At 24.8% G+C, this 22,509-nt stretch overlaps 11 protein-coding genes across 11 annotated transcripts in view; 4 read left to right on the forward strand and 7 right to left on the reverse strand.

Annotated features, from left to right (window-relative positions):
• Positions 1-50: 50 nt before the first annotated feature.
• Positions 51-1,088, forward strand: DICPUDRAFT_77990 (uncharacterized protein; the record flags this gene model as incomplete). The annotated part of the gene is made up of 2 exons (XM_003287080.1): positions 51-719; positions 790-1,088. Coding segments are annotated over 2 exons (966 nt in total), but the record flags the coding sequence as incomplete, so codon positions are not given.
• Positions 1,089-1,315: 227 nt separating this feature from the next.
• DICPUDRAFT_97608 (uncharacterized protein) lies at positions 1,316-2,264 on the reverse strand (the record flags this gene model as incomplete). Its single annotated transcript, XM_003287098.1, has 1 exon — positions 1,316-2,264. Exon 1 carries the CDS (start codon positions 2,159-2,161, stop codon positions 1,316-1,318), a length of 846 nt encoding a protein of 281 aa, XP_003287146.1. The 5' UTR covers positions 2,162-2,264.
• A 1,317-nt stretch (positions 2,265-3,581) lies between these two features.
• Positions 3,582-3,842, reverse strand: DICPUDRAFT_23730 (uncharacterized protein; the record flags this gene model as incomplete). The annotated part of the gene is made up of 1 exon (XM_003287099.1): positions 3,582-3,842. A coding segment is annotated over one exon (261 nt), but the record flags the coding sequence as incomplete, so codon positions are not given.
• A 744-nt stretch (positions 3,843-4,586) lies between these two features.
• On the reverse strand, positions 4,587-5,759 carry DICPUDRAFT_18799 (uncharacterized protein; the record flags this gene model as incomplete). The annotated part of the gene is made up of 1 exon (XM_003287100.1): positions 4,587-5,759. A coding segment is annotated over one exon (1,173 nt), but the record flags the coding sequence as incomplete, so codon positions are not given.
• A 5,798-nt stretch (positions 5,760-11,557) lies between these two features.
• Positions 11,558-11,933, reverse strand: DICPUDRAFT_94331 (uncharacterized protein). The gene is made up of 2 exons (XM_003287101.1): positions 11,914-11,933; positions 11,558-11,835 (listed from the first exon to the last, which is right to left on the reverse strand). Exons 1-2 carry the CDS (start codon positions 11,924-11,926, stop codon positions 11,627-11,629), a joined length of 222 nt encoding a protein of 73 aa, XP_003287149.1. The 5' UTR covers positions 11,927-11,933; the 3' UTR covers positions 11,558-11,626.
• A 443-nt stretch (positions 11,934-12,376) lies between these two features.
• DICPUDRAFT_94332 (uncharacterized protein) lies at positions 12,377-12,760 on the reverse strand. The gene is made up of 2 exons (XM_003287102.1): positions 12,726-12,760; positions 12,377-12,649 (listed from the first exon to the last, which is right to left on the reverse strand). Exons 1-2 carry the CDS (start codon positions 12,736-12,738, stop codon positions 12,441-12,443), a joined length of 222 nt encoding a protein of 73 aa, XP_003287150.1. The 5' UTR covers positions 12,739-12,760; the 3' UTR covers positions 12,377-12,440.
• A 1,350-nt stretch (positions 12,761-14,110) lies between these two features.
• Positions 14,111-16,302, forward strand: DICPUDRAFT_77993 (uncharacterized protein; the record flags this gene model as incomplete). Its single annotated transcript, XM_003287081.1, has 3 exons — positions 14,111-14,798; positions 14,864-15,415; positions 15,482-16,302. 3 exons carry the CDS (start codon positions 14,111-14,113, stop codon positions 16,300-16,302), a joined length of 2,061 nt encoding a protein of 686 aa, XP_003287129.1.
• Positions 16,303-16,378: 76 nt separating this feature from the next.
• Positions 16,379-17,116, reverse strand: DICPUDRAFT_77994 (uncharacterized protein; the record flags this gene model as incomplete). The annotated part of the gene is made up of 2 exons (XM_003287103.1): positions 16,379-16,644; positions 17,077-17,116. The coding sequence occupies 2 exons, from the start codon at positions 17,114-17,116 to the stop codon at positions 16,379-16,381; spliced, it is 306 nt and encodes a 101-aa protein (XP_003287151.1).
• A 740-nt stretch (positions 17,117-17,856) lies between these two features.
• On the forward strand, positions 17,857-18,399 carry DICPUDRAFT_87458 (uncharacterized protein; the record flags this gene model as incomplete). Its single annotated transcript, XM_003287082.1, has 1 exon — positions 17,857-18,399. The coding sequence occupies one exon, from the start codon at positions 17,857-17,859 to the stop codon at positions 18,397-18,399; it is 543 nt and encodes a 180-aa protein (XP_003287130.1).
• A 1,377-nt stretch (positions 18,400-19,776) lies between these two features.
• Positions 19,777-21,227, forward strand: DICPUDRAFT_77995 (uncharacterized protein; the record flags this gene model as incomplete). Its single annotated transcript, XM_003287083.1, has 3 exons — positions 19,777-20,200; positions 20,275-20,484; positions 20,554-21,227. The coding sequence occupies 3 exons, from the start codon at positions 19,777-19,779 to the stop codon at positions 21,225-21,227; spliced, it is 1,308 nt and encodes a 435-aa protein (XP_003287131.1).
• A 102-nt stretch (positions 21,228-21,329) lies between these two features.
• Positions 21,330-22,509, reverse strand: part of DICPUDRAFT_151208 (uncharacterized protein) — a gene marked incomplete at both ends in the record, with an annotated part of 1,631 nt that continues 451 nt past the window's right edge. Inside the window, one exon of the mRNA XM_003287104.1 lies at positions 21,330-22,439. Coding sequence (XP_003287152.1) covers positions 21,330-22,439 — 1,110 coding nt within the window. The remainder of the gene's footprint in view (positions 22,440-22,509) is intronic.

Genomic DNA, 22,509 nt, shown 5'->3' on the forward strand with positions numbered 1-22,509 from the left:
ATTCATGTTTCAAGAATAGCGGAATTCAAATTTAAAAATATTTACATCAGTTAATCAATTGTTTCCAAGTTTTACAACTATAGATAGAGGTTTAATTAAATTATCAGTCATTTATACTTGGCAATCAATCTATAAAATATTATTAACTGAGGGTGAAAAATTTGTTTTATATTTTTCAGAAACTAACCAAGGTCAAGCTATTTTCGCAGTAGTCTCAAATTTAGGTTCATTAATAGTTAGATTTTTATTTTTGCCAATAGAAGAAACCTGTTTTTTAATGTTCCCAAAATTATTCAACTCTAATAATAATAATAATAATAATAATAATAATAATAATAATAATAATGGTAGCAGTAATAGCAATAATAATTATAAAGTAGGTGCAGGTGTTTTAATTGTAATGATGAAATTTTTAATATTGGTAGCATTGGTTTTCACATGTTTTGGTCCAGGGTTTTCAGATTTATTATTAAATTTATTATATAAAAACAAATTTAAAGATTCAAATGCAGGTGTATTATTGGGATTTTATTGCTTATACGTTGGATTTTTAGCAGTTAATGGGGTATCAGAAGCTTTTGTTCACAGTGTTGCAAAAGAAAGTCAATTAAAAATTGTAAATTTAGTTTTGGTTGTAATTGGTGTCATTTATTTATTATTTACATTACTTTTATGTAAATTATTCCAAAATATTGGTATTATTTTAGCAAATTGTCTAAGTAGGTATTATTTTATTTTAAATAATATTAATATTGGGTATTAATTTTTTTATTATTTGTTTTTATTTAGATATGTTATTAAGAATTATTTATAGTATATATTTTATGAAAATATTCTTTAAAGATTATAAAGACATAAAGTTATTTGATATGGTACCAAATAAACTAGTTTTAGTTTCATTCGTATTATCATTTATAATTACAAATTTATCAAACAAATATATCTATTCAGCAGACAGTATTAAATCATCATTGGTCCATATTGCAGTGGGTGTAGTTTGCTTAGCACAAACTTGTTTCTTTATTTATTTAAAGGAATGGAGTTCAATTAAAGAGTTTAAAAAAATTTTATCAAATAAAAACAAATAATAAAAATAAATAAAAGATATAATATTATATATTATATATTATATTTATTATACATTTAATGTATATTATTATTATTATAAAAAATATTATTTACAAAATTAACAAAAGATTTATTTAAAAATTTTTTTTTTTTTTTTTTTTTTTTATAGAGCTTGATAAATTTTTTTTTTAATAACTATAAGTCTTTATTTATAACTATAGTCCTTTTTTTTTTTTTTTTTTAAAGTTTAGTTAATCTTTTTAACTTGACCATGGTCCCAGACCCAGGAATGGTTATTTACTTTTGAAAGGTCAACAGAGTAGCAAACTTGGGTAGCAACTTTTGGTTTTGATTTTGGATCATTATTTGGTAAGCTTTTTTGTGAAAAATCACCTCCTGATTTTGTAAAAGTTTCACTTATAATTTCGGTGGTGGTTGTTGGACCATTCATAACTTCACTTAATGGTTTCTTTAATACTCTGGTGGTAGTTGTTTTGGTTTGACGAATAACAGTTCTTTTTGGGGCTTTCTTATTGACTTTTCCTAATCTTGCCTTGTTTCTATTTTTTTTGAGTGGTTTATTTGGGAGTTTGGATTTTTCTTGAGCAAGTGAGTTTTTACATCTGGCCATTTCTTTAAGTTCATCTTTGTCTTGGGCTGGGGTACGGTCAAATCCTTTCAAGTCTAATGGTGAAGAGAACCAGTCTTTGAGGCAGAGCATGTTAAAGTCGTCAAAATCTTGTTCTAATTGGTCAACACATTTTTCTTGTGGGCTCATGTGTGGTGGGAAGGAGAAATGGTCGAATGTTTCTTTTCTTTGTTCATGGTCTAGGTTTTTTTCTTCCCAAATCTTCTTTTCGATTAAGTCTAATTCTTTATCATCGTTTGCAGAAAGGTCGAGTTTATTTGGTCTGTCTAATTGTTTTCCTGGATATTCATTCAAGTTATCTTTTAATAGATTCTTAATTGAATAAAGGAAATAATCTTCGTCTAACTTTCTTTCTTGGAATCCTGGTTTCTTATATTCTTTGACATTTAAATCATTGGATTTTGCTGGAATACCAGCATACTCCCTAGCAGTCATTGTGTCCATTGTTAATTATTTTTATATTATTTATTAAAAAAATTCTTTTTAATATTATTTATTATTTATTTATTTAATTATTTGTTGTTGAATTTAATTTCGTTGTTATTGTTTGTTTGAATACTTTTGATTTTTTTTTTTTTTAATTATTTAAACGGAATTAAAAAAATTAAAAAAAAATTAAAAAATTAATTAATTAAAAAAAAAAAATAAAATATTTTATTTTTAGATTTAAATTTTTATTTCTTTAAAAAGTAATTTTTCCTTTTAGAGGTTTTTTTAATTATTTTTTATTTTTATTTTTAAATTGTTTTTTTAATTTAAATTTAAAAATTAAATTAAAAGATAATTATCATATGATTTAAATCAAAAATAGAATTTTATTTTTTTTTTTAATTATTTTTTTTTTTTTTGATCTTAAAATAAATAATTAAAAATATTTAATAAATTTTTTTATAAACATATACTATTTTCGATACATTTAGTTTTTTTTTGACCCTTATAATAACTTTGAATTAAATTTTAATTTTTAAAACAAAAGTTTTTTTTTTTTTAAAATTTTTTATTTATTTTTTTAATACATTAAATGAGATGTGATTATAACAGTAATTGAAATAATTAATTTAAAATTTCTTTTATTTTTCAAAGTTTATTTTTTTTTTTTAAAAAAAAATTTATAATATAATAAATATTATTAGTGTAAGCGATAGTATTTTATTTATATTATAATATAAGAAGTAGTAAGGGATGGGGTAAGGTTGAAAAAACCTATCTTCACACCAGATTGCATATAAGTTTGGCGCAGTATCAATTCTTAATTTATTTTTTTTAAAAATTCTTTTTTGATGAATTAAAATAATTGTTAATTATTATTAATTAATATTGATTATTATTGAGTAATGATCCTTGTTCATTACAGATTCTTTTTTTTTTTTTTTTTTTTTTTTTAAAAAAAATAAATGTAATGTAGGTACAAATCTATTAGTTATTTAAAGTAAATAATATTTATTAAAGTAATAAAACGATAATTATTTAAGTTATGAATAATGTGTATTTTCGAACTAAAACCGAAAAACTATTTTATTTTTATTTTTTTAAAATTTTTAAATTTTTAATTTTTGAAAAATTATTTTAAATATTTTTATAATTTTAATTATTTGATTTAAATTATAAAAAGTATTTAAACTTCGTTGATTAATGTGTTTGATATATAAAATGATTCTTATCTTGAATTATTAACTAAAATGATATATAATAAGCAGTGATTACATTACATATCCCCTTTCTTGACAAGATTCCCAAAATTAAATGAAATTTTTTTTTTTTTTTTTTTTTTTTTATGTTTGTGGAAGAGTTGATTATCGTGTTAAACTTGTTTATTAAGTCTCTTCTGGTGTGCTAAAAAATTATTCTCAACTGGAACTGTTTTTGCAAGCTCATCTTCAAATTGACGTACTAACATAGGACAATCTTCTAAGTAGTGCTGTGGAACCCATACATCGTTATCTTCACCAGCATTCTTGTAACGGATTAAATATTCGATTCTTGACCCTTTACCATATACTCTATTTCTCTTATTAACGATTGTGTCTATTTCTTCTACCACAGGGATTTGAGTTTTACGTCCTCTATCTACGAATAAGTTTCTATCTTCTTCAATGAATGGTTTAATATCATTGACATGAACTACTCTGACGCCATTAGCTCTATCCAACAATCTGATTTTGTAATTTAGTTGAGTTTTTCCTTCAATTACTCTAAATGGACCACAATATCTTGAAAGTAACTTATCTTTGTCTATTTCCAATTTAAATGTATCCAATTTACTTCTTTTCACCCATACCCAATCACCTACTTCATATTCAATATCCTCTTTGTCTTTATTGTATTGAATAGCCTGTTCAATCTGTGCATCAACCATATTATCTTGAGCAACCTGTCTAAATACCTGTAATCCTTCTGTATAACTGACATTATATACTGTATTAATATTTAATGGTACTCTTGCTTCGTAACCATAAACTACGCTCATTGGTGTTTTCTGTGTTGATGTGTTGACTGTACTATTAATTGCAAACTCGGTACTCTTAATTTCCCTATCCCAATTAACCATCTTTTGACCACTTTTTCTTAATATATCTAATAAGGTTCTGTTAACTCTTTCAGTTTGGCCGTCTGCTTGAGCTCTACCTGGTGCTGTGGTTTTTAATACCATTCCGGTTTCTTTAATTAATTCGCCCCATAATTCGGTTGTGAATAGTTTATCATTGTCGCAAACAATAGTGAGTGGTAATCCATATGAACAAACGATATTATCCCAAAACAACTTGCTTACTTGACTAGCGGTAATTGTCTTCTTACAAGGTATTAACTTGACCATTTTACTAAGTCTATCCACGACTACAAACAAATAATCATTACCATCTTGAGTTGTAGGTAATGAGAGAAAATCCATCGTAACATCATTCCAAGGTCTAGCAGGTATTGGTAACGGATTTAGTAAACCATGCTTCTCCCTTTCGATTCTAACCTTTTGACATTCTGGACAAGCGGCTACATAAGCTTTAACACGTTTCCAAAACTTGGGAAAATAAAAACTTGGTCTGATTCGTGCTGTGAGTCTGTATACTCCTGGATGACCTGCATAATTAGAAAGATGACCTTCGTCTAAAATTTTAGTAATTTGAGCTTTGTCCACTAAAACTAGTCTTCTTGAATCTGTTGTAGCATCAATTAAGTATAATAAACCATCTTTTTCCAACATATCATTTCTTAATTTTGCTGTCTCCAACCATTTCTTACTGTATTCATCCGCAACTTCATACGATTCCTTAACTTGATCTAAAAACCCATCGTCCCAATCATAATAAAATTTGGCGTTACGACTGAGAAAATCTGCTGCAATATTCTTCTTACCCTCGATGTGTACTAACTCGTAACTGAACATACTGATTAAGTCTAACCATCTAATTAACCTTTTAGGTGTCTCTTGTTTAGTTTGATAATGAGCTAAATTAAGATGATCCGAGTAAACTATAAATTTATTACCTAACAATAAATAATCAAATTTCTTCAACACATTGATTAACGCTAATAATTCTCTATCGGTAGTTGTATATGATTTCTGAAAACTATTAAATTTCTTCGAGTCGTACAATACTGGACGTTCATTATTATCACTGTCGAACTGAGTGATCATGCAACCGGTACCAACATCGCTTGCATCAATATAGACATGGAAAGTCTTCTTTGGATCTGGTTTGATCAACAATTTGGACGACGCTAAAGCCAACTTTAATTTCTCGATATCGTCTATAATCTTATCCGAAAGCTTTAACTTGGTATAATTCTTACCTGACGTAATGGATGTAAGACCTGCAGTAAGTTCTGTATAACTAGGAATAAACCGTCTATAATAATTACACAAACCTAAGAAGCTTCTAACTTCACCAATTGTAGCAGGAATAGGATACTCCTGAATGGCTGCTATCTTCGAATCTCTTACTTTAATACCTTCCGCACTAATAACATGACCTAAAAACTCTACTTCAATACAAAAGAATTGACACTTCTTACTGTTTAAATAGACCTTGCTATTTCTGCATCTTTCCAAAACCAATTTAATATGTTCCATATGTTCCTCTATCGTATCCGAATAAATAACAATGTCATCCACGTAAATAGCTAAAAACTTTTCAAACCCTTCCAAAACTGATTGAGCGAACTTATTAAAATACGCTGGAGAGTTCTTCAAACCAAATGGAGCTCTAGTGAATTGATACAATTTACCACCGGCTCTAAATGCTGTATGATGACGATCGTCTGGATGTAATAACAATTGATGGAACCCAGATTTCCAATCTAATTTAGAAATGTATTTAGCATTTCTCGTTTTATATAAAAGTTCATCCGCATTAGGCATTGGGTATTGAAATTCTACAGTTTGGTTGTTCTTTAACCTGTAGTCGAAAACTAATCTATCCCCCTTTGCTAAAAACGCTGATGTGCTATTGGCTGACGTACTCTCTTCGATAATCCCTCCATCCAATAACTCTTTTACTTTCTTGAAGATGTTATCTTCTTCTTGTTGTGACCTTTTACCGTAGTTAACTTTGACTGGCTGACTGTTCTCCTTGACCTTAATACGCATATCTAACCCTGGTCTGACTGGAGGTGTGAAATTTGGTAATGATTCCACCAAAACATCCTTGAACTTATTATTTATCCAATCCGTATATTCTTTAACTTTCGCATCCAGCTGTTCTTTGTTTAATTCATCCACTACTTTTGGGACCTCCTTGCTAGCTGCTACTTCACTAACTACTTTATCAGTTTTTTCAACATGATCACTTACTTTGTCGTTAACAACCGCACCTTTCATTACGGTTATCCTTAACGTCTTCATCGACATTAACATTCTACCATTCACCTGTAGATCTTTAAAACTACCACTGGCTACCACCTTCGAATGATTATCAACGACCTTCTTATCCTTTTCGAATAAGGTTAATTTAACTTTATGAGCTAATTTATTATTATCTGCATCCTTAAATATCTTGATAATGTGAGGATCTTCAATACGTAACGACTGTACCGAATCTACCAAAAAATCCAACCCGATTACCATATCATGTTCCATGTTAATTGCATAAAACTTCATATCGGTTGACATTTTTCCATCCAATGTTTTAAACTGAACAGTAGCCTCCACACTCTTCTTAGCAACGTCTTCTCTATAAACATCACCAATTGGATACCTGACCTTAATATCTTTTACAAAACTTTTTAACCCATAACAATACTTGTTGTTTAACAAACTGACGTTACAACCAGTATCTATCAATGCACGTAAATAATATTTACCTATACGCACACCCATTGCAAAACTTGTAGGCTTCTGCATACCTATCGGTACCAATATATTATTTGGCGAGATCTGGACAACTGTTTCTGACATGTCCCTCTTTCTTGCAGTAAAAGCATGTGAGCCTCCCCTTAACAAATGGTTTTCTAACCTTTTCTTCATCAGTTGGTTTATCTGATTTCTCTACAGTATTGTGTACTTTAACACTGTTAAATTCTTTGACCCTTGGTGTAACCTTCTGTTCTCTCTCCTTCTTATCTAAATAATTTTTGTAAGTTACCTCACCAATGTCCCTTAACACTTTGACCCATTCCTCAATCGATTTCGTATTACCCTTTGTAATTGTTTTATTATATTTATCAACAAATTGTGTTGTGATAAAATTAGGTAGGTCGACCTTGAGTTCAGCGATCCTTTGATGGTCGGTGTAGTTTTCCCAAACCATTCTATTCTCCAAGAACAAGCTGCAATAAGACCCTAGATTCTCTCCATAAATACTAATCTTTCCCTTGGCCTCCTTCAAACTCATTCTTAACTTATTTTCACGCTCTGCCTTGTTGTCGTGATCCTTCATATATCTGACGTAACCGTTCCATTCCATTTGACCTCCATTGTTAACAATATATTCTCTAGTGATATCTCTAAACTTGATACAACTTTCTTTATTATAAAATACTACTTGGGTTAGTTGTTCGAGTTTCTCTTCGATTTTGCTGTAGCCATAATTATTTAAATGGAACCAAGCACGTTCACCATATTTCTCGACTGTGCTGTTGCAAATGATATTACAAATATCATCAATGTCGTCGTTCTTCAGCTTCATACGGCTAATAGTCTTGTTGACTTGGTTTTCTACTACCACAACGTTTTCACTAACTTTTTGGTCCTCTCTAGACTTGCTTAGTTGGGTTACCCTGCTTTCTAGGCTTTTTATATCTCTTTCATTATCGATTATCACGTATTTTAACTCTGCATTTTCGTCACTTAATTCTGCGAGCTTCTTCTCACGTCTTTCTGAGTTCTTTTTGAGAACTGCAATTTCGCTTTCTAAATCAATACGGATAAATGTGTCTCTCTGACTCTTTTCCTTCTCTTCCTTACGCATTGCTTCAGATGTGGCTAAAAGAGATATTTTATCTTCGATTATACGTTTTAATTCAGCCAAATCCATTAAAAGTTTTTTGTTCTCCTCTTTTAAAGAGATATTTTCGCTAAGTACTCCATCAACGGTTCTGTTTGTTTTCATCATTTTTTATTATTATTGATTATTATTAAGTATTACTTATTACTTATTACTATTAATTGTTATTAATTATTACTATTATTATTATGTTAAAAAAAAATATTATTATAAACTATTATTGTTCTACTAAATTATCTATTCGTGATTCAACAATTTCTTTTTGTTTCGACCCGGGCCTCGATACAACTAGATAATATGTGTGGAAAAAAAAAAGTGTAATGTAGGTACAAATCTATTAGTTATTTAAAGTAAATAATATTTATTAAAGTAATAAAACGATAATTATTTAAGTTATGAATAATGTGTATTTTCGAACTAAAACCGAAAAACTATTTTATTTTTATTTTTTTAAAATTTTTAAATTTTTAATTTTTGAAAAATTATTTTAAATATTTTTATAATTTTAATTATTTGATTTAAATTATAAAAAGTATTTAAACTTCGTTGATTAATGTGTTTGATATATAAAATGATTCTTATCTTGAATTATTAACTAAAATGATATATAATAAGCAGTGATTACATTACATAAACACCCGGAAGATGTAAATATCTTAAAAATCGCCTAGACATGGGATCGAACCATGGACCTAGCGGTTAACAGCCGCTCGCTCTGCCTACTGAGCCATCCAGGCTTTTTTGATGAAAATCAATTTTTAGTCCGTATCGGCGGTTTTTTGTATTAATATAAGTCGTAATAACCTTTTCACCATTCTTATTGAAGGGGTAAGTCAAAAATTCGTGGTTGGTAATTAATACAAAAGGCAGTATTTTTTTATTTTAATAATACTCTGCCTACTGAGCCATCCAGGCTTTTTATGGCTTTTTAGTTGATGCAATTAATCAAGGAACTTATAATTTATTCTCTTAATTCTATCATTTCTGACTCAAAATATTCCACTTAAACATCACCAAAAACTTATTCCAATAGTTATTTGCTCCAATGTTTGGAATTGAGTTTAAAAAAACTGATCGTCTAACTTTTTTGTTCAAAACTAATGGGGTACTTCATTTTTAAAAAAATAATCCCAAAATTTTTTCATAGATTGTAATTAAGCTATAAAGATAGAGGTTCAGTAAGACATGGAGCTCAGATATCTTTAAAGTATGTATACCGGTATTATTACATAGATACTCCTGGCAAGTTTCAGAAGATAATATATGAGCTTCATATATAAAAATTAAACAACAAAATTAAATATTAATATTTAAAAACCAAAAAATTAAAATTAAATCTATAAAATTGTTGTTAACTATTCCCCTTTGAATAAAGGATAAGATAAAAACCAGTAGTTAAAAGAAGTCAAAAGCATTAATCAGATATTTAAGAAACTTCAACACATGATATCATTTTTGTCAGTATCACTATGCAACCAAGATATTTTTCAGTAAACACGAGCCTCAGAAATTTTCAGGATGCTCTGTGAAAGCTAAATAAAATAAGTTCTTGTGAAAAATAATTATATATAGTTTTAGTATTTTATAATATTTTATTTATAAATATTTCTAGGTGCATTAGTTTTTTTGGTAATTGCAGAAACTGTTAACAGTGTTTTGGTGATGGTGGACATGGGGTACAGTGTTTTGGTGGTGGTGATGGTGGACATGGTCTGAAATTTGGTTGTTTACATTTTGGTGAATTGTGTACTTTGTGAGCAACACTGTTGCCACCGAATGAAGCACTGGAGCTACTTGAAGCAACACTTGATTTCATTGATGAACCGGAGCTACCTAAGACTGTGATTGAATCTTTTTTTTATTTTTTGTTATATATTAGAAACAAGTTTAATTTTTTTTATTAATATAACTATACTTACTGAAAAGTGTCATTTTAATAAATAAATTGAATGTTTTTTTTTGTTTTGAAATGATTTAAAAAATTTATTTTTAAAACTATTTAAAATTTTTTTAAAAAAAAAAAGAAAATTAAATTAAATTAAAAATATAAAATTAATTATTAAAATTAATTTTTATAAAAAGTTAGAGTGTTGGGTTAAAAACAATCTAATAATTTTTTATAGCGATATTTTTATTTTAATAAATTTTAAAACATATATGACATATATGATGTTATTAATATTTTAGTTTTGATAAAAAAGGTATTGGGGAGTTTATTTTAAAACCAAACAAATTGTGTAAATAATAATTACCTTAAATGATTAATATTCAAACTATAAATAAACTTTGAGATAACAACGTATAGTCTTTCATTTTTTAAAAATAATATAATACTAATTGAACTGAAGTTTTTTTTAGTAAATTTATTCATATTGAAAAAAATAAAAATAAATAAAGTGTCCCTTTATTTTGGGTAGTAATCAGGATTATAATGGATATATAGTTTTATAGTATGTGGTCTTTAAAAAAAAATAAAATAAAAAAAAAAAACAATATTTCTTTAGAAATTTTTAAAAAAAAATATTTGTAAAAATATTTTAGTTTATATAAGTTAATTTATTTATAATTTAACAATGTTTTGGTGGTGGTGGGCATGGGGTACAGTGTTTTGGTGGTGGTGGTGGTGGACTTGGTCTTAAACATGGGAAACTGTTTGGTACATAGTTTGTTTTATGATGAGTTACACTATTGTCACCGAATGAAGCACCGGAGCTACTTGAAGCAACACTTGATTTCATTGATGAACCGGAGCTACCTAAGACTGTGATTGAATCTTTTTTTTTTAACATAAAAAAATAAAATATTTTAAATTAGAAATATTATTTTTTAGAAAATATTTTTTAATATAAAAAATTAACTTACTGAAAAGTGTCATTTTAATAAATAAGTTTAATTGATAATGTTTTATGTTTTGAAATGATAAAATAGTTAATTTTTAAAACTATTTATACATAATTTTCATTTTGATAAAAAAAAAAAAAAAAAAAATTAAAATTAAAAAAAATCAATTATTGGGTGGGTGGGGGTAAAAACAATTTTTTTATTTGTTATAGTAATAATAAAATATTGACATTTATGATGTAATGAAAATGTAATTTTGTAAAAATATGTTTAAGGAAATTTTTTATTAATAAAATAATCATACATTGAATTATCTGTCCAAATATTACCTTCACTATCCTTATATTTAGTTAATAGATCATTCAATTAAAAGTTTTATCATTATTTTGAAATTGTAAAATATACAATCATTTGTTTATAATTACAAATTTTTAACTTTTTTTTTGAAAAAATAGAAATGGGGTGAAAATACAAAAAATGATTTTGGTGGCATTTTTGAAAATATTTGTTTATAAAAAAAAATTAAAAAATTAAAATAAATATTTTTTTTATAGAAATTAAGTTTTTTAAAATATAAAAATAGTTTAGATTTTTATTTAAATAATTTAGATTATAATTAATTATTTATTTAACAGTGTTTTGGTGGTGGTGGGCATGGAGCACAAACTTTTGGTGGTGGTGGTGGTGGACATGGTCTGAAACTTGGTTGGTAACAGTTTGGTACATAGTGTACTTTATTGTGAGCAACGCTGTTGTCACCGAATGAAGCACTGGAGCTACTTGAAGCAACACTTGATTTCATTGATGAACCGGAGCTACCTAAAACTGTGATTGAATCTTTATAAAAAATTTTTTAATTGTTAATTTCTAAAGTTTTTTATATAAAACTATTAAAATTTTTTTTTAATACTTTACTGAAAAGAGTCATTTTAATTATTTAATTGATTGAATATTTTGTTTTGAAATGATAAAAGAAATAATTAATAAAACTATTTATACTTTTTTTTTATAAAAAAAAAAAAATTAAAAAAAATAATAATTAAAAAAAATTTTACACAGATTGGACATGGGGGTTAAATAATCTATTAATTTTTTTATAGTAATTTTTTAAATATTAAACATTAATGGTGTAATACAGTTTAAAAAAAGGTATTGGGAACATAAATTAGATTATCTAAACAATGATAAATAATCTTTGAAGCTTTTTGGATAGTTTTCCCCTATCTTTATCTTTAAGTTTAAAGATGGTTTCGCTATTAATCATTTATATCCTTTTTTAAAATTTTTGAATAAATAAAATAATGACTAGTTTTCAAATAAAATTAGGGTTTAATCAAAATAAAAAATCATGAAATAAAAAAATTAACTTTATACATATAATTTGAAAAATAGGTTTAAATTTTATTTAAATTTTAACATGTGGTTTATAAATAATAATTTATTTAACAGTGTTTTGGTGGTGGTGGGCATGGAGCACAAACTTTTGGTGGTGGTGGTGGTGGACATGGTCTGAAACTTGGTTGGTAACAGTTTGGTACATAGTGTACTTTATTGTGAGCAACGCTGTTGTCACCGAATGAAGCACTGGAGCTACTTGAAGCAACACTTGATTTCATTGATGAACCGGAGCTACCTAAGAGTGTAATAGAGTCTTTAAAATAGTTTTTTTAAAAATTATAATTTGTTAATACATTATTAACTATAGCTTTTTAAATTTTAATACATACTGAAAAGAGTCATTTTTAATATTATTTAATTTGTTTTTAATTGATGTTTGAATGAAAATAAAAAAAAATTCAAGAATTATTTATAGTTTTTTTTTTAAATTTTTAAAAAATATTTTAAAATTTAAAAAAAATAAATTTATTTAAAGAATTAAAGATAATAGACGAAGGATTAAAAATTATTTGTTTCTTTTTATTAACCAAATTATAAAAATAATTTATAGATCAAAAATAATTGGATATTTTAAAAACCATCTTTAAAAAATTTTATAAGAAAAAAAAAATTTACGTGGTGTTATTATTTTAATTTTTATAATCTATAAGATTATTCAATCAAAAATCAATGGCTCCATATATAGCTTGTGATTCTTTTTATATTTAAATTTTTTATCCTCAATAAAATTTTTTTTATTTAACAGTAAAATAAAATTATCAGATAATTTTTATTTATTACCCATAAAACAACGGTCAACAACTAAAAACACATTATTTTACTAAAGAATGGGCAAGCAAAAATTGGTTTATTATCATTTATTAATAATTAAAAACTAAAAGATAAATATTTATTTAGAAAATTTTACTATTTTATTAATATTTTTATAATTTTTATTTAAGTTAATCAATTATCTATACAATTACTTTTTCCCTTTGTGGCAAACAATTATTTAATTTCTTTTAAGAAATAACCAATGGCCAAGTTTATATTACGATATTTTATCATTACTAGTAGTTTTACATTAAAGTTCTATAAGAAACTATTAAACTTCACCCATTCAATACATTGGTTATCTCTTTCCCGTTTTATTCGATGTTTTATTTTAATCTCTTCCTTTGTTCATTAGGATGGGGCACAACCACTCTATGGTATGGTGATATTTGCTATTCCTTTAGTTTTCCATGGATATGGTCCTTTTTCTTCTGAAGCAAACTGACTTTGGTTCAATTTCCATTTTTTATTTCCTTTTCTTTAAATTTGGTCCTCATTACTTTGGTCTTTAAAAATTTTTCAAACCAAATATGACAATCAATTAATAGTTATAATAATGGTTAAAGCTATAATAACAATCTTCCACAAACACCAAACCTCTATCCATTTATTTGACCATTTTATTTTATTTTTTTTTTTATTGAGCATGTTATAAAATTTTGAATTTTTTTTTGAAAATGTAAATTCGAAAATTTTTAAAATTTTTTTTTTTTGAAAATGCTCGAAATCTAATTTTATAAAAATGATTGCATCACAATCCTTTCTTCAATTTCAAAAACTAAACATAAATACCAAAGAAAAGACAAAAAAAAATTCACTCTCCCGATTTTTTTATTTAAGTAATTTTTTAAAAAAAGTTTCATTATTATTTTTTTAAAATCACAAAAACACAAATAAAAACATGGATAATATGGATAATAATTTGGATATTAAAAATAATACTGACAATGAAAATATAGATAATAATAATAGTATAAATAATAATTATATAAATAACAGTATGATTAATAAAAATAATAATAAAGTGAATAGTAATAATATGAATAATAATATGAATAATAATATGAATAATATAAATAGTAATAACAACAATTTAAATAATATGAATAACCATATGAATAATTTCAATAATAACAATAACTTTCATATGAATAATAATAGTATGAATATAAATAATAATAACAATCATATGAATTATAATATGAATTATAATAACAATAAAAATAATATGAATAAAAACAACAATCAAATGAATAATTCACAATATAATAAATCACAATCAAATAATATGAATTATATGAATTATAATAATATGAATATGAATAATAATATCAATAATATGAATAATTTTAATCAGATGGGCAATTCACAATATATTAACTCACAACCAAACAATATGAGTTGTATGAATTGTATGAATTGTAATAACATCAACCAAATGAATAGTTTTCAATATAATAAAATGAATAATAATAACTATAATTATAATTATTTAAAAAACTGTATTATTGATTTTAAAAATAGTTATTTAGGAGTTTTGGTTTTTTTCTCAATATTTATAATAATCCTCAAAATTTCAAGTCTAAGAAGTAAACTATTTATTATATTTATAATTAATTTTAAAAAAATTTGCTAACAATATCTTAAAATATAGATGTATGGGCTTTGTATTATTGTGAATTAGTTAAAATAAGGGATGTTTATTTCATACCAACTTTTCCATCAGACGGAGCTTTGACTTTAATTGTTTTTACAATTATTTTTTCATGTTTATATTTAGCTATAATTTTATTATTAATCTTTAAAAAGTTTCCAAAGTCAATATCGCTCTATTCAATTATAATTCCACCTATTTTGAGCTTCATATTTGAAATTATTGTACTATATATTGGCCTTTTCGTTGAACAAGCAAAAGGTTCAATGTGCACAAATATTTATTTTGCAAGTGGAAGAATGGATTCCAGAATTTGGAGCGGAACTCTTTTATTTATAGCAAGTATTGTTTTAAATGTTTCACTTATTATTTTAAGTGCTAGAGTTTTTAAAAGCTATCAACAACCAAAAAATAATAATGCACTTACATTTGGAAATAGTATGTTTAACAACAAAGACAACAATAATGTTAGTATAATTCAAAAAAATAGCTTTTTAATTATTACTATCTTTTCAACTTCTATCATTCTAATGAAGTTTATAAGCTGTTTAGGTAAATATTTAAATATTCCTTATTTTACAACAATTTAAATAAATTATACTAATCACATTTATTTAGTTGGGTGGTCAAGATTGAGAATGTACAAAACTTCTCTAACTGTTATAACCAAACCATCTTGTATCACTTTAGCTTTAATAGTTTTTAGTTTTTTATTTACAATAGTTTTTTATATTGGTGTTTACTTTAAACTTAAAAAAAAATTACCAAGCTTTATCCCACCCATTAAAATTATAGACTCTATTCCACACAATGCTGCTGTAGTCCCCATCCTTCTTAGCACAGTAATTGATGTTATTGTTTCTGTTTTATCCTTTATATACAATTTAGGAGAATATGAAGCTTATTACCATCCTTTGTTTAACTTTACATCTGGAGTTTACTATTCTATTAATCAAACAAAAATTTTATTCGGCCCTATTCCATTTTTTATTGCCATGCTTCTAAATATAATCCTCATTATTTTAGGTCACGATCTTTTTATGCAACCAAAACCAATAGAAAACAATCAAAATGATCCACATTTAAACAATTTTAATAATGGCAATAATGATAATAACGACTACTTTAATATGGATAATATTAACGAAAGCAATGTTTTTAACAATAACAATAACCAAAATACTATTCCACACAACCCAACTAATTATAACAATATCAACTATATAAATAACAATAATATGAATACTGAAAATTCTATTCCACAAGCTCCAATGGTTAATCTAGCAAACGCACAAAACCATTTAAAGGAAAATAACAATAATATTATCATTCACACTGAACAATCGATTAATGATGAAAACAATAACAATAATAACACATCAGATCCCAAAGAAATAGAAAACATTGATTCCAACACACCACTTCTTAAAGATATATAGACTTAAAAAAATTAAATAAATCTTTTTAATTTTCGAAATACAACCCTTTAATATAAGTTTATTTTTATTGTGTATGTCATATTGTATTTTGGATCAATTCTATTTGTTTAGACTGATGATTAAATAGCTTTAATAATATTGGCATTAGTGTGTTGATGCGATTTTTATAGAATTTTGATAGTAGCTCAATGTGGATTTCTTTGTTGCTGGTTCTTTCTTGATAAAGCTCTTTGTAGTATTTTGCTCCTATGTTAGCCATGTCTACATCAGTATTTATCTGTTCATTTTCTGAATTTTTAAGTGAGTCAATTCTTGCTGTAGACTCCCTTGATTTGAGTTTAGCTGTTGTATATTAATTTGGTTTGTCGCTATTATCTCAATAATTAGTTGAGCTTTTATATATTATCCTCTAGTTGTTGGTCTAATATCTCTTTGAATTGTGCTTTAATTTTTAGCTTCTCCTCTTCGTCTGCATATTTGCATCTGTCTGTTAGCTCTTTCTTTGCTTCTTCTCTTGTCTTTATGATTTCTATTTGTTTACTCTTATAATGTTTTTTTATTTTGTTGATAGAACATAATCAACAAAATAAAAAAACCATTACAAGAGTAAAGAAATAGAAATCATAAAGACAAGAGAATCGACGATTATTTCGTCTATTTCATCTATTGTGATTAGGTCTTTTGTTGTTAATAGATTGAATTTCCATAGTGTGATTTTTTTTGGTTGGTAATTTGTTGTTATTTCAGCATTGTCTACACTGGCATCAAATATACCTTGAATTTCGTCTTGACGTAGATAAAGAGATTTGCCCATTGTTAATAATTCCTTTCAAGACGAACAATCTTTTCACTAAATTTCTGAAATGATGAGTAACCTTCTATGTCCGAAATATCTACTATTAATAATTGTCGATATTTATGTTTATATTTTTATTTTTGTTGTTATTTTTTTAAAGTATTAATATTTGATTTTGATTTTGAAATGTTTTTGGAATTATAAAAAAAAAAAAAAAAAAACCGAAATCGAGTTTAATTTTTAAAAAAATTTTTTATAATATTTTTATTTAAACTGAAAGAAATAAAAGTATTAATTAAGTTCATAAAAATAACATTAAAATAAAATAAAAATTTTGATTAGGTTACTGTGCTCAAAGTAATGGTGGTAAAATCCCAGGTAAATGCCCATTTAGTTTTCGAAACTTAATTAAACGAGCTTTTTTTATTTATTATTTTTTTAATATTTTTTTATAATTTTTTTTTTTGACCAAAAAATTAAGAAAAATTTGGGAGATTACCACGCAAAATTTTATTAATTTTTTTTATTTATTTTATCTTTATTTCAAATATGCAAATTAACAACAAAACAATACCACCTATTAATAGAGAAAAATAAAATATAAAATTTAAAAAATTAATATTAAAATAAATATAAAAATTAAATTCAATATAAATTAGAAACATAAAATAATATTTTAAATAATAATTTATAATAATATATAATAATATAATAATATAATAATAATAATAATAATAATATAATAATAAATTAAAAAAATGTTTAAAGCAATTTATGATTTCTTTTTTAACTATTTTAAACTATTTACTGGTAGAGATAGCAGACTTTTAATGCTTGGTTTAGATGGTGCTGGTAAAACTACTCTTTTATATAGATTAAAGATTGGAGAAGAAATATCTACAGTCCCAACAATTGGCTTTAATGTTGAAAGTATAAAATATAAAAATGTAATGATGACCGTTTGGGATATTGGAGGTCAAACTAAAATTCGTGATCTTTGGAAACATTATTTTTATAATACCAATGGATTGGTCTTTCTAATTGATTCAAATGACCGTGAAAGATTAGGAGAAGTAAAGGAAACAATGGATTATTTAAGAACCCACGAAGAGTTAAAAAAAGTTCCATTTTTAATAATGGCAAATAAACAAGACATTAAAGGTTGTTTATCTTTAGAAGAAATAATAGAGGCATTAGAATTACAAAATTGCAAAGAAAGAAAATGGTATGTTCAAAAGTTATGTGCTATAAATGGAGAAGGTGCTTACGAAGGTTTAGAGTGGTTATCAAAGAATATGTGATTAGAAAAACTAATAAATAAAGTAAATTTGTAAATAATAATAAAAAGATGATTGAATTGTTTTTTTTTTTTTTTTTTTGTTTTAATTTATAATGATTCAGGGAATAATTCTTTAAAAAATTTTGGAATTTCGTTTATAATATCTTGAGTAATAGTTAAAAGTCTATTATTTTCGAAGGCTTTATTGGCATACTATTTTATGAAATGAATGAACTTGGTTTCCATATGTAGTTATATCTTTTTTTCCTTTTTGTACAATTGTTATATTACCAAGTCTAATGGGTTTGTGAAAATATTTTCTTACAAATTTAAATTTTTTTTTTTTTTAGAAATAGAGTTTTATAATAATTACTGTGTTGTAACTTTTTCTGTTTTTAATAAATTATTAGATGTATCACCCATCATTTTTTTGACAATATCTGATAAATTTTTAAATTCAACAAAATTTGGGTTAGTACATTACTCTATCATAGCCTTAGCTAATATTATTATAACTATAATTTGATTTTAATTTATAGATTGAATCTTTGGAGCTTTAAAATTTAAATTATAATCATTTAAAATAAGATTTGATTCCCAAAAGAATTTTTTTTAATTTTTTTTGTATTAATTGCTAACCACGAATTTTTGACTTAAAAATGGTACAAAGGTTAACAAGACTTTTATTAATTTATTTTTAATAGAATTTTTAGTTATTTAATTTTGATTTTTTAATTTTTGTTTTTTTAAAATTTTTTACATCAAAAATTTTGAAAATTTTGAAAATTTCAAAAATGGCTGCTTAGTTTAGTGGCATAATACTTGTCTTGTAAACAAGGGGTCCTGAGTTCGATTCTCAGAGCAGCCATACCTTTTTTTATTTTTTTTGCAATTTTTGCAATTTTTGCAATTTTTACAAATCCTCGATTTTAGTTCAGATGAAGGTTTGGGAATTTCTAGGACCAACAAGGGCCAAAAAGCCATCATCACACACACTTTTTTTCTTGTAAAAAAAAAAATAACACAAATCACTTTAAAAAAAAATTAAATTATTTTTTTTTATTTATAATGATATAATTTGTATATATTTTATTAAGAATAACTTTAGATATAGTAAATGGAAAAATACCAAAGCCCAAAAAAAAGGAATTGTATAACCAAAAATATATAAAAAAACCCTCATATATCGCAATAATAAATAATAATTAAAAAAAAAAAAAAAAAAATAAAAAAAAAAAAAAATTTTTAAAAAAAAAAAAATTTCAAAAAGGAACATTTTTTTAATTTCAAAACACACTTTACAATAAATTATATAACAGATAAAAAAATAATTATTAATTATTATTAATTGTTTTTATATTTAATTTTTTTTTTTTTTTTTTTTTTAAATTATTAAAATATGGAAAAATCATTCAAAAGAATTAATACAATTGGAAATCATATTGTTGGTAGTTTTCAAACAGTAGGCAGTAATAGTAATAGTGCAATTACAGCAGTATCAAGTGGTAGTAGAATGTATAGTAAACATCAACAAGATAAATCCAAAGATTTTTTCAAACCAAGTGAATCTGATCTACAAAAACTTTACAAATATCAAGAATCACAAGAGAAATTAAATAGTGTTGAACCATTTCATTTAACTAAAGTTGAAAATAAAACTTTAGTTCTCACTTTAAACAGACCCAAATCATTAAATGTTTTAAACACACATTTATTTGTAAATTTAAATAAAAAATTCCAATACTTTAGAGATGATCCAAAATTATCATTAATGATTATCAAAGGTAATGGCAGAGCATATTGCGCTGGTGGTGATATTAAAGGTAAGCAAATTACAGCTATGGGAAGTTTTTTTTTTAGTATAAAAACTAATTTTTTTATTTTTTTTATTTTTTAGAATTATCAATTCAAACCAGAGATATTGGATTATTATTCCCAAGATATTTCTTTAGTAAAGAATATAATTTAGATTATACAGCAGCAACAGTTAATAAACCAAGAGTTGCATTTTGGGATGGTATTGCTATGGGTGGTGGTTTAGGTATCTCAGTTCATTCTCCATATAGAATTGTTACTGAAAAAACAGTTTGGGCTATGCCAGAAGTTTGTAAATATTTTTTGTAATAATAACAATAATAATGTCAATATTTACTAATTATTTTTTCTTTTTTTTTAGCCATTGGATTATTCCCAGATGTTGGAGCAAGTTATTTTTTAAGTAGATTAAAAAAAGATGCAATTGCCAATTATATTGCAATTACAGGTAAACAATTAACAGGTGCAGATTGTGTTGAGTTTGGTATTGCAACTCATTTTGTTAAATCTGAAAAATTACCAGAATTAGAAAAGAAATTAATTGCATTGGTTCACAGTCAAGATGTTAATGTTATCGAGTCAGTTATTAATGAATTTGCAAGTCCACCACCACCATCACCATTATTACAAGATTGGTCACTCATTAGTCAATGCTTCTCTAATCGTTTCAATTCGATCGACGAAATTATGCAAGCACTCATTGATTCAAAATCACAATGGGGTAAAGATATCTACGATCTTATTAGAAAGAAATCACCAACCAGTGTCAAGATTGCTTTTAGACAAATTAAAGAAGGTGCAGCAAAATCATTAGAGGAATGTTTCTTTATGGAATTTAGATTAGCCATTCGTAGTCTTTCAAATAACGAATTTATTGAAGGTGTTAGATCAGTAGTTATCGATAAAGATCAAAAACCAAAATGGGATCCACCAACATTAGAAGAAACATCTGATGAATATATTAATCATTATTTCTCAAAATTACCAAAAGATCAAGAATTCCCAATTGGTGATGATAAAATTTATATGCCATAAAAAAAATAAAAAAATAAACAAATAAATTATTATAAAAATAAATAAAATAGAAATAAAGTTTTTAAAATTAAAATATATATAAATATTTTTATTTTATTTTATTTATTTACTAAAGTTTTTAAATATATTATTAAATATTTCTTTTACATTATTTGATTTGAAAAAATTTGATTTGAAGAAATGAATTAGTTGAACTTTGAAAATAGCTTTATCATTTTTGAAATTTTTAAGTTTTAAAGTTTTAGATTTATAACCAAATTGAAAATGAACCATTTCCAAATTTGGTATATCTAAAATCATTTTACTAATTGATTCTAAAAAATAATCCAATGAGTCTTTATCCAATTTATAGTTATAAAATAAGCATTCCATATAAAATAATATAGTTAAATTTTTTAAATTTGTTTGATTTTTTAAAGAGTTGCAAAATTCTTCCCAATAATTATTAAAAATTAATTTTTTATTTATATCTAATGAATTTGTTGATAAAAATAAATCACTACAATCACATTTTTCTATATAGCTATTATTATTATTGTCGTCGTTGTTGTTACTATTATTGTTTATTTCTGTATTTTCTATATTATTATTATTATTATTACCATCATAAAGAGGGCTAGATAAAAAATCTAGTAATAAATTAAAACAAATTTGAAATGAAAATATTTCTATTTTTGGACATGATTTTAAAAGTAAATTAATATTTTTAAATTTTAATTTGGTAAATTTAAATTCTAAATCTTTTAAATTTAAAAGATAGTTTTTACCATCACCAAAAAATTTTGGATTATAATTATTATTGTTATTATTGTTGTTATTAATATTACTATTATTTATTTTTAGAGTATTATTTCCACTTAATGATTTAATTGGGAATTTATTGTCACTATCATGACCATATATAATAGTTTTACAAGTATTATTCCATAGTTGTAATGCCTTGCCCAAAACTGCTTTATTTTTGCAATCATGGATAACAAAACATTTGATATCTTTGCAAATTGAATAAAATTTTTGTATATTGGTTACAGTACATTGTCTACCTATCATTATTTGATAGCAGGTAAATTCAATGCTTTTCCTGTTGATTCCTTGCTTTAGTTGCTTTATTGTGGAAAAGAGTGTTAACATTTCATCAGGGTTTCCTTGAAGATTATAATTTCTAATTATAACTCTTTCAAGATTGGAAAATAGATGAGCTCTACCCAATAACTTTGATTTTAATGATTCTCTATCTCTAAAAGTATAGTACAGTTTTAATATTTTGATATTTGATCTTATA

This window comes from Dictyostelium purpureum (genome assembly GCF_000190715.1).
Source record: "Dictyostelium purpureum unplaced genomic scaffold DICPUscaffold_90, whole genome shotgun sequence".
Classification (NCBI taxonomy): Eukaryota; Evosea; class Eumycetozoa; order Dictyosteliales; family Dictyosteliaceae; genus Dictyostelium; species Dictyostelium purpureum.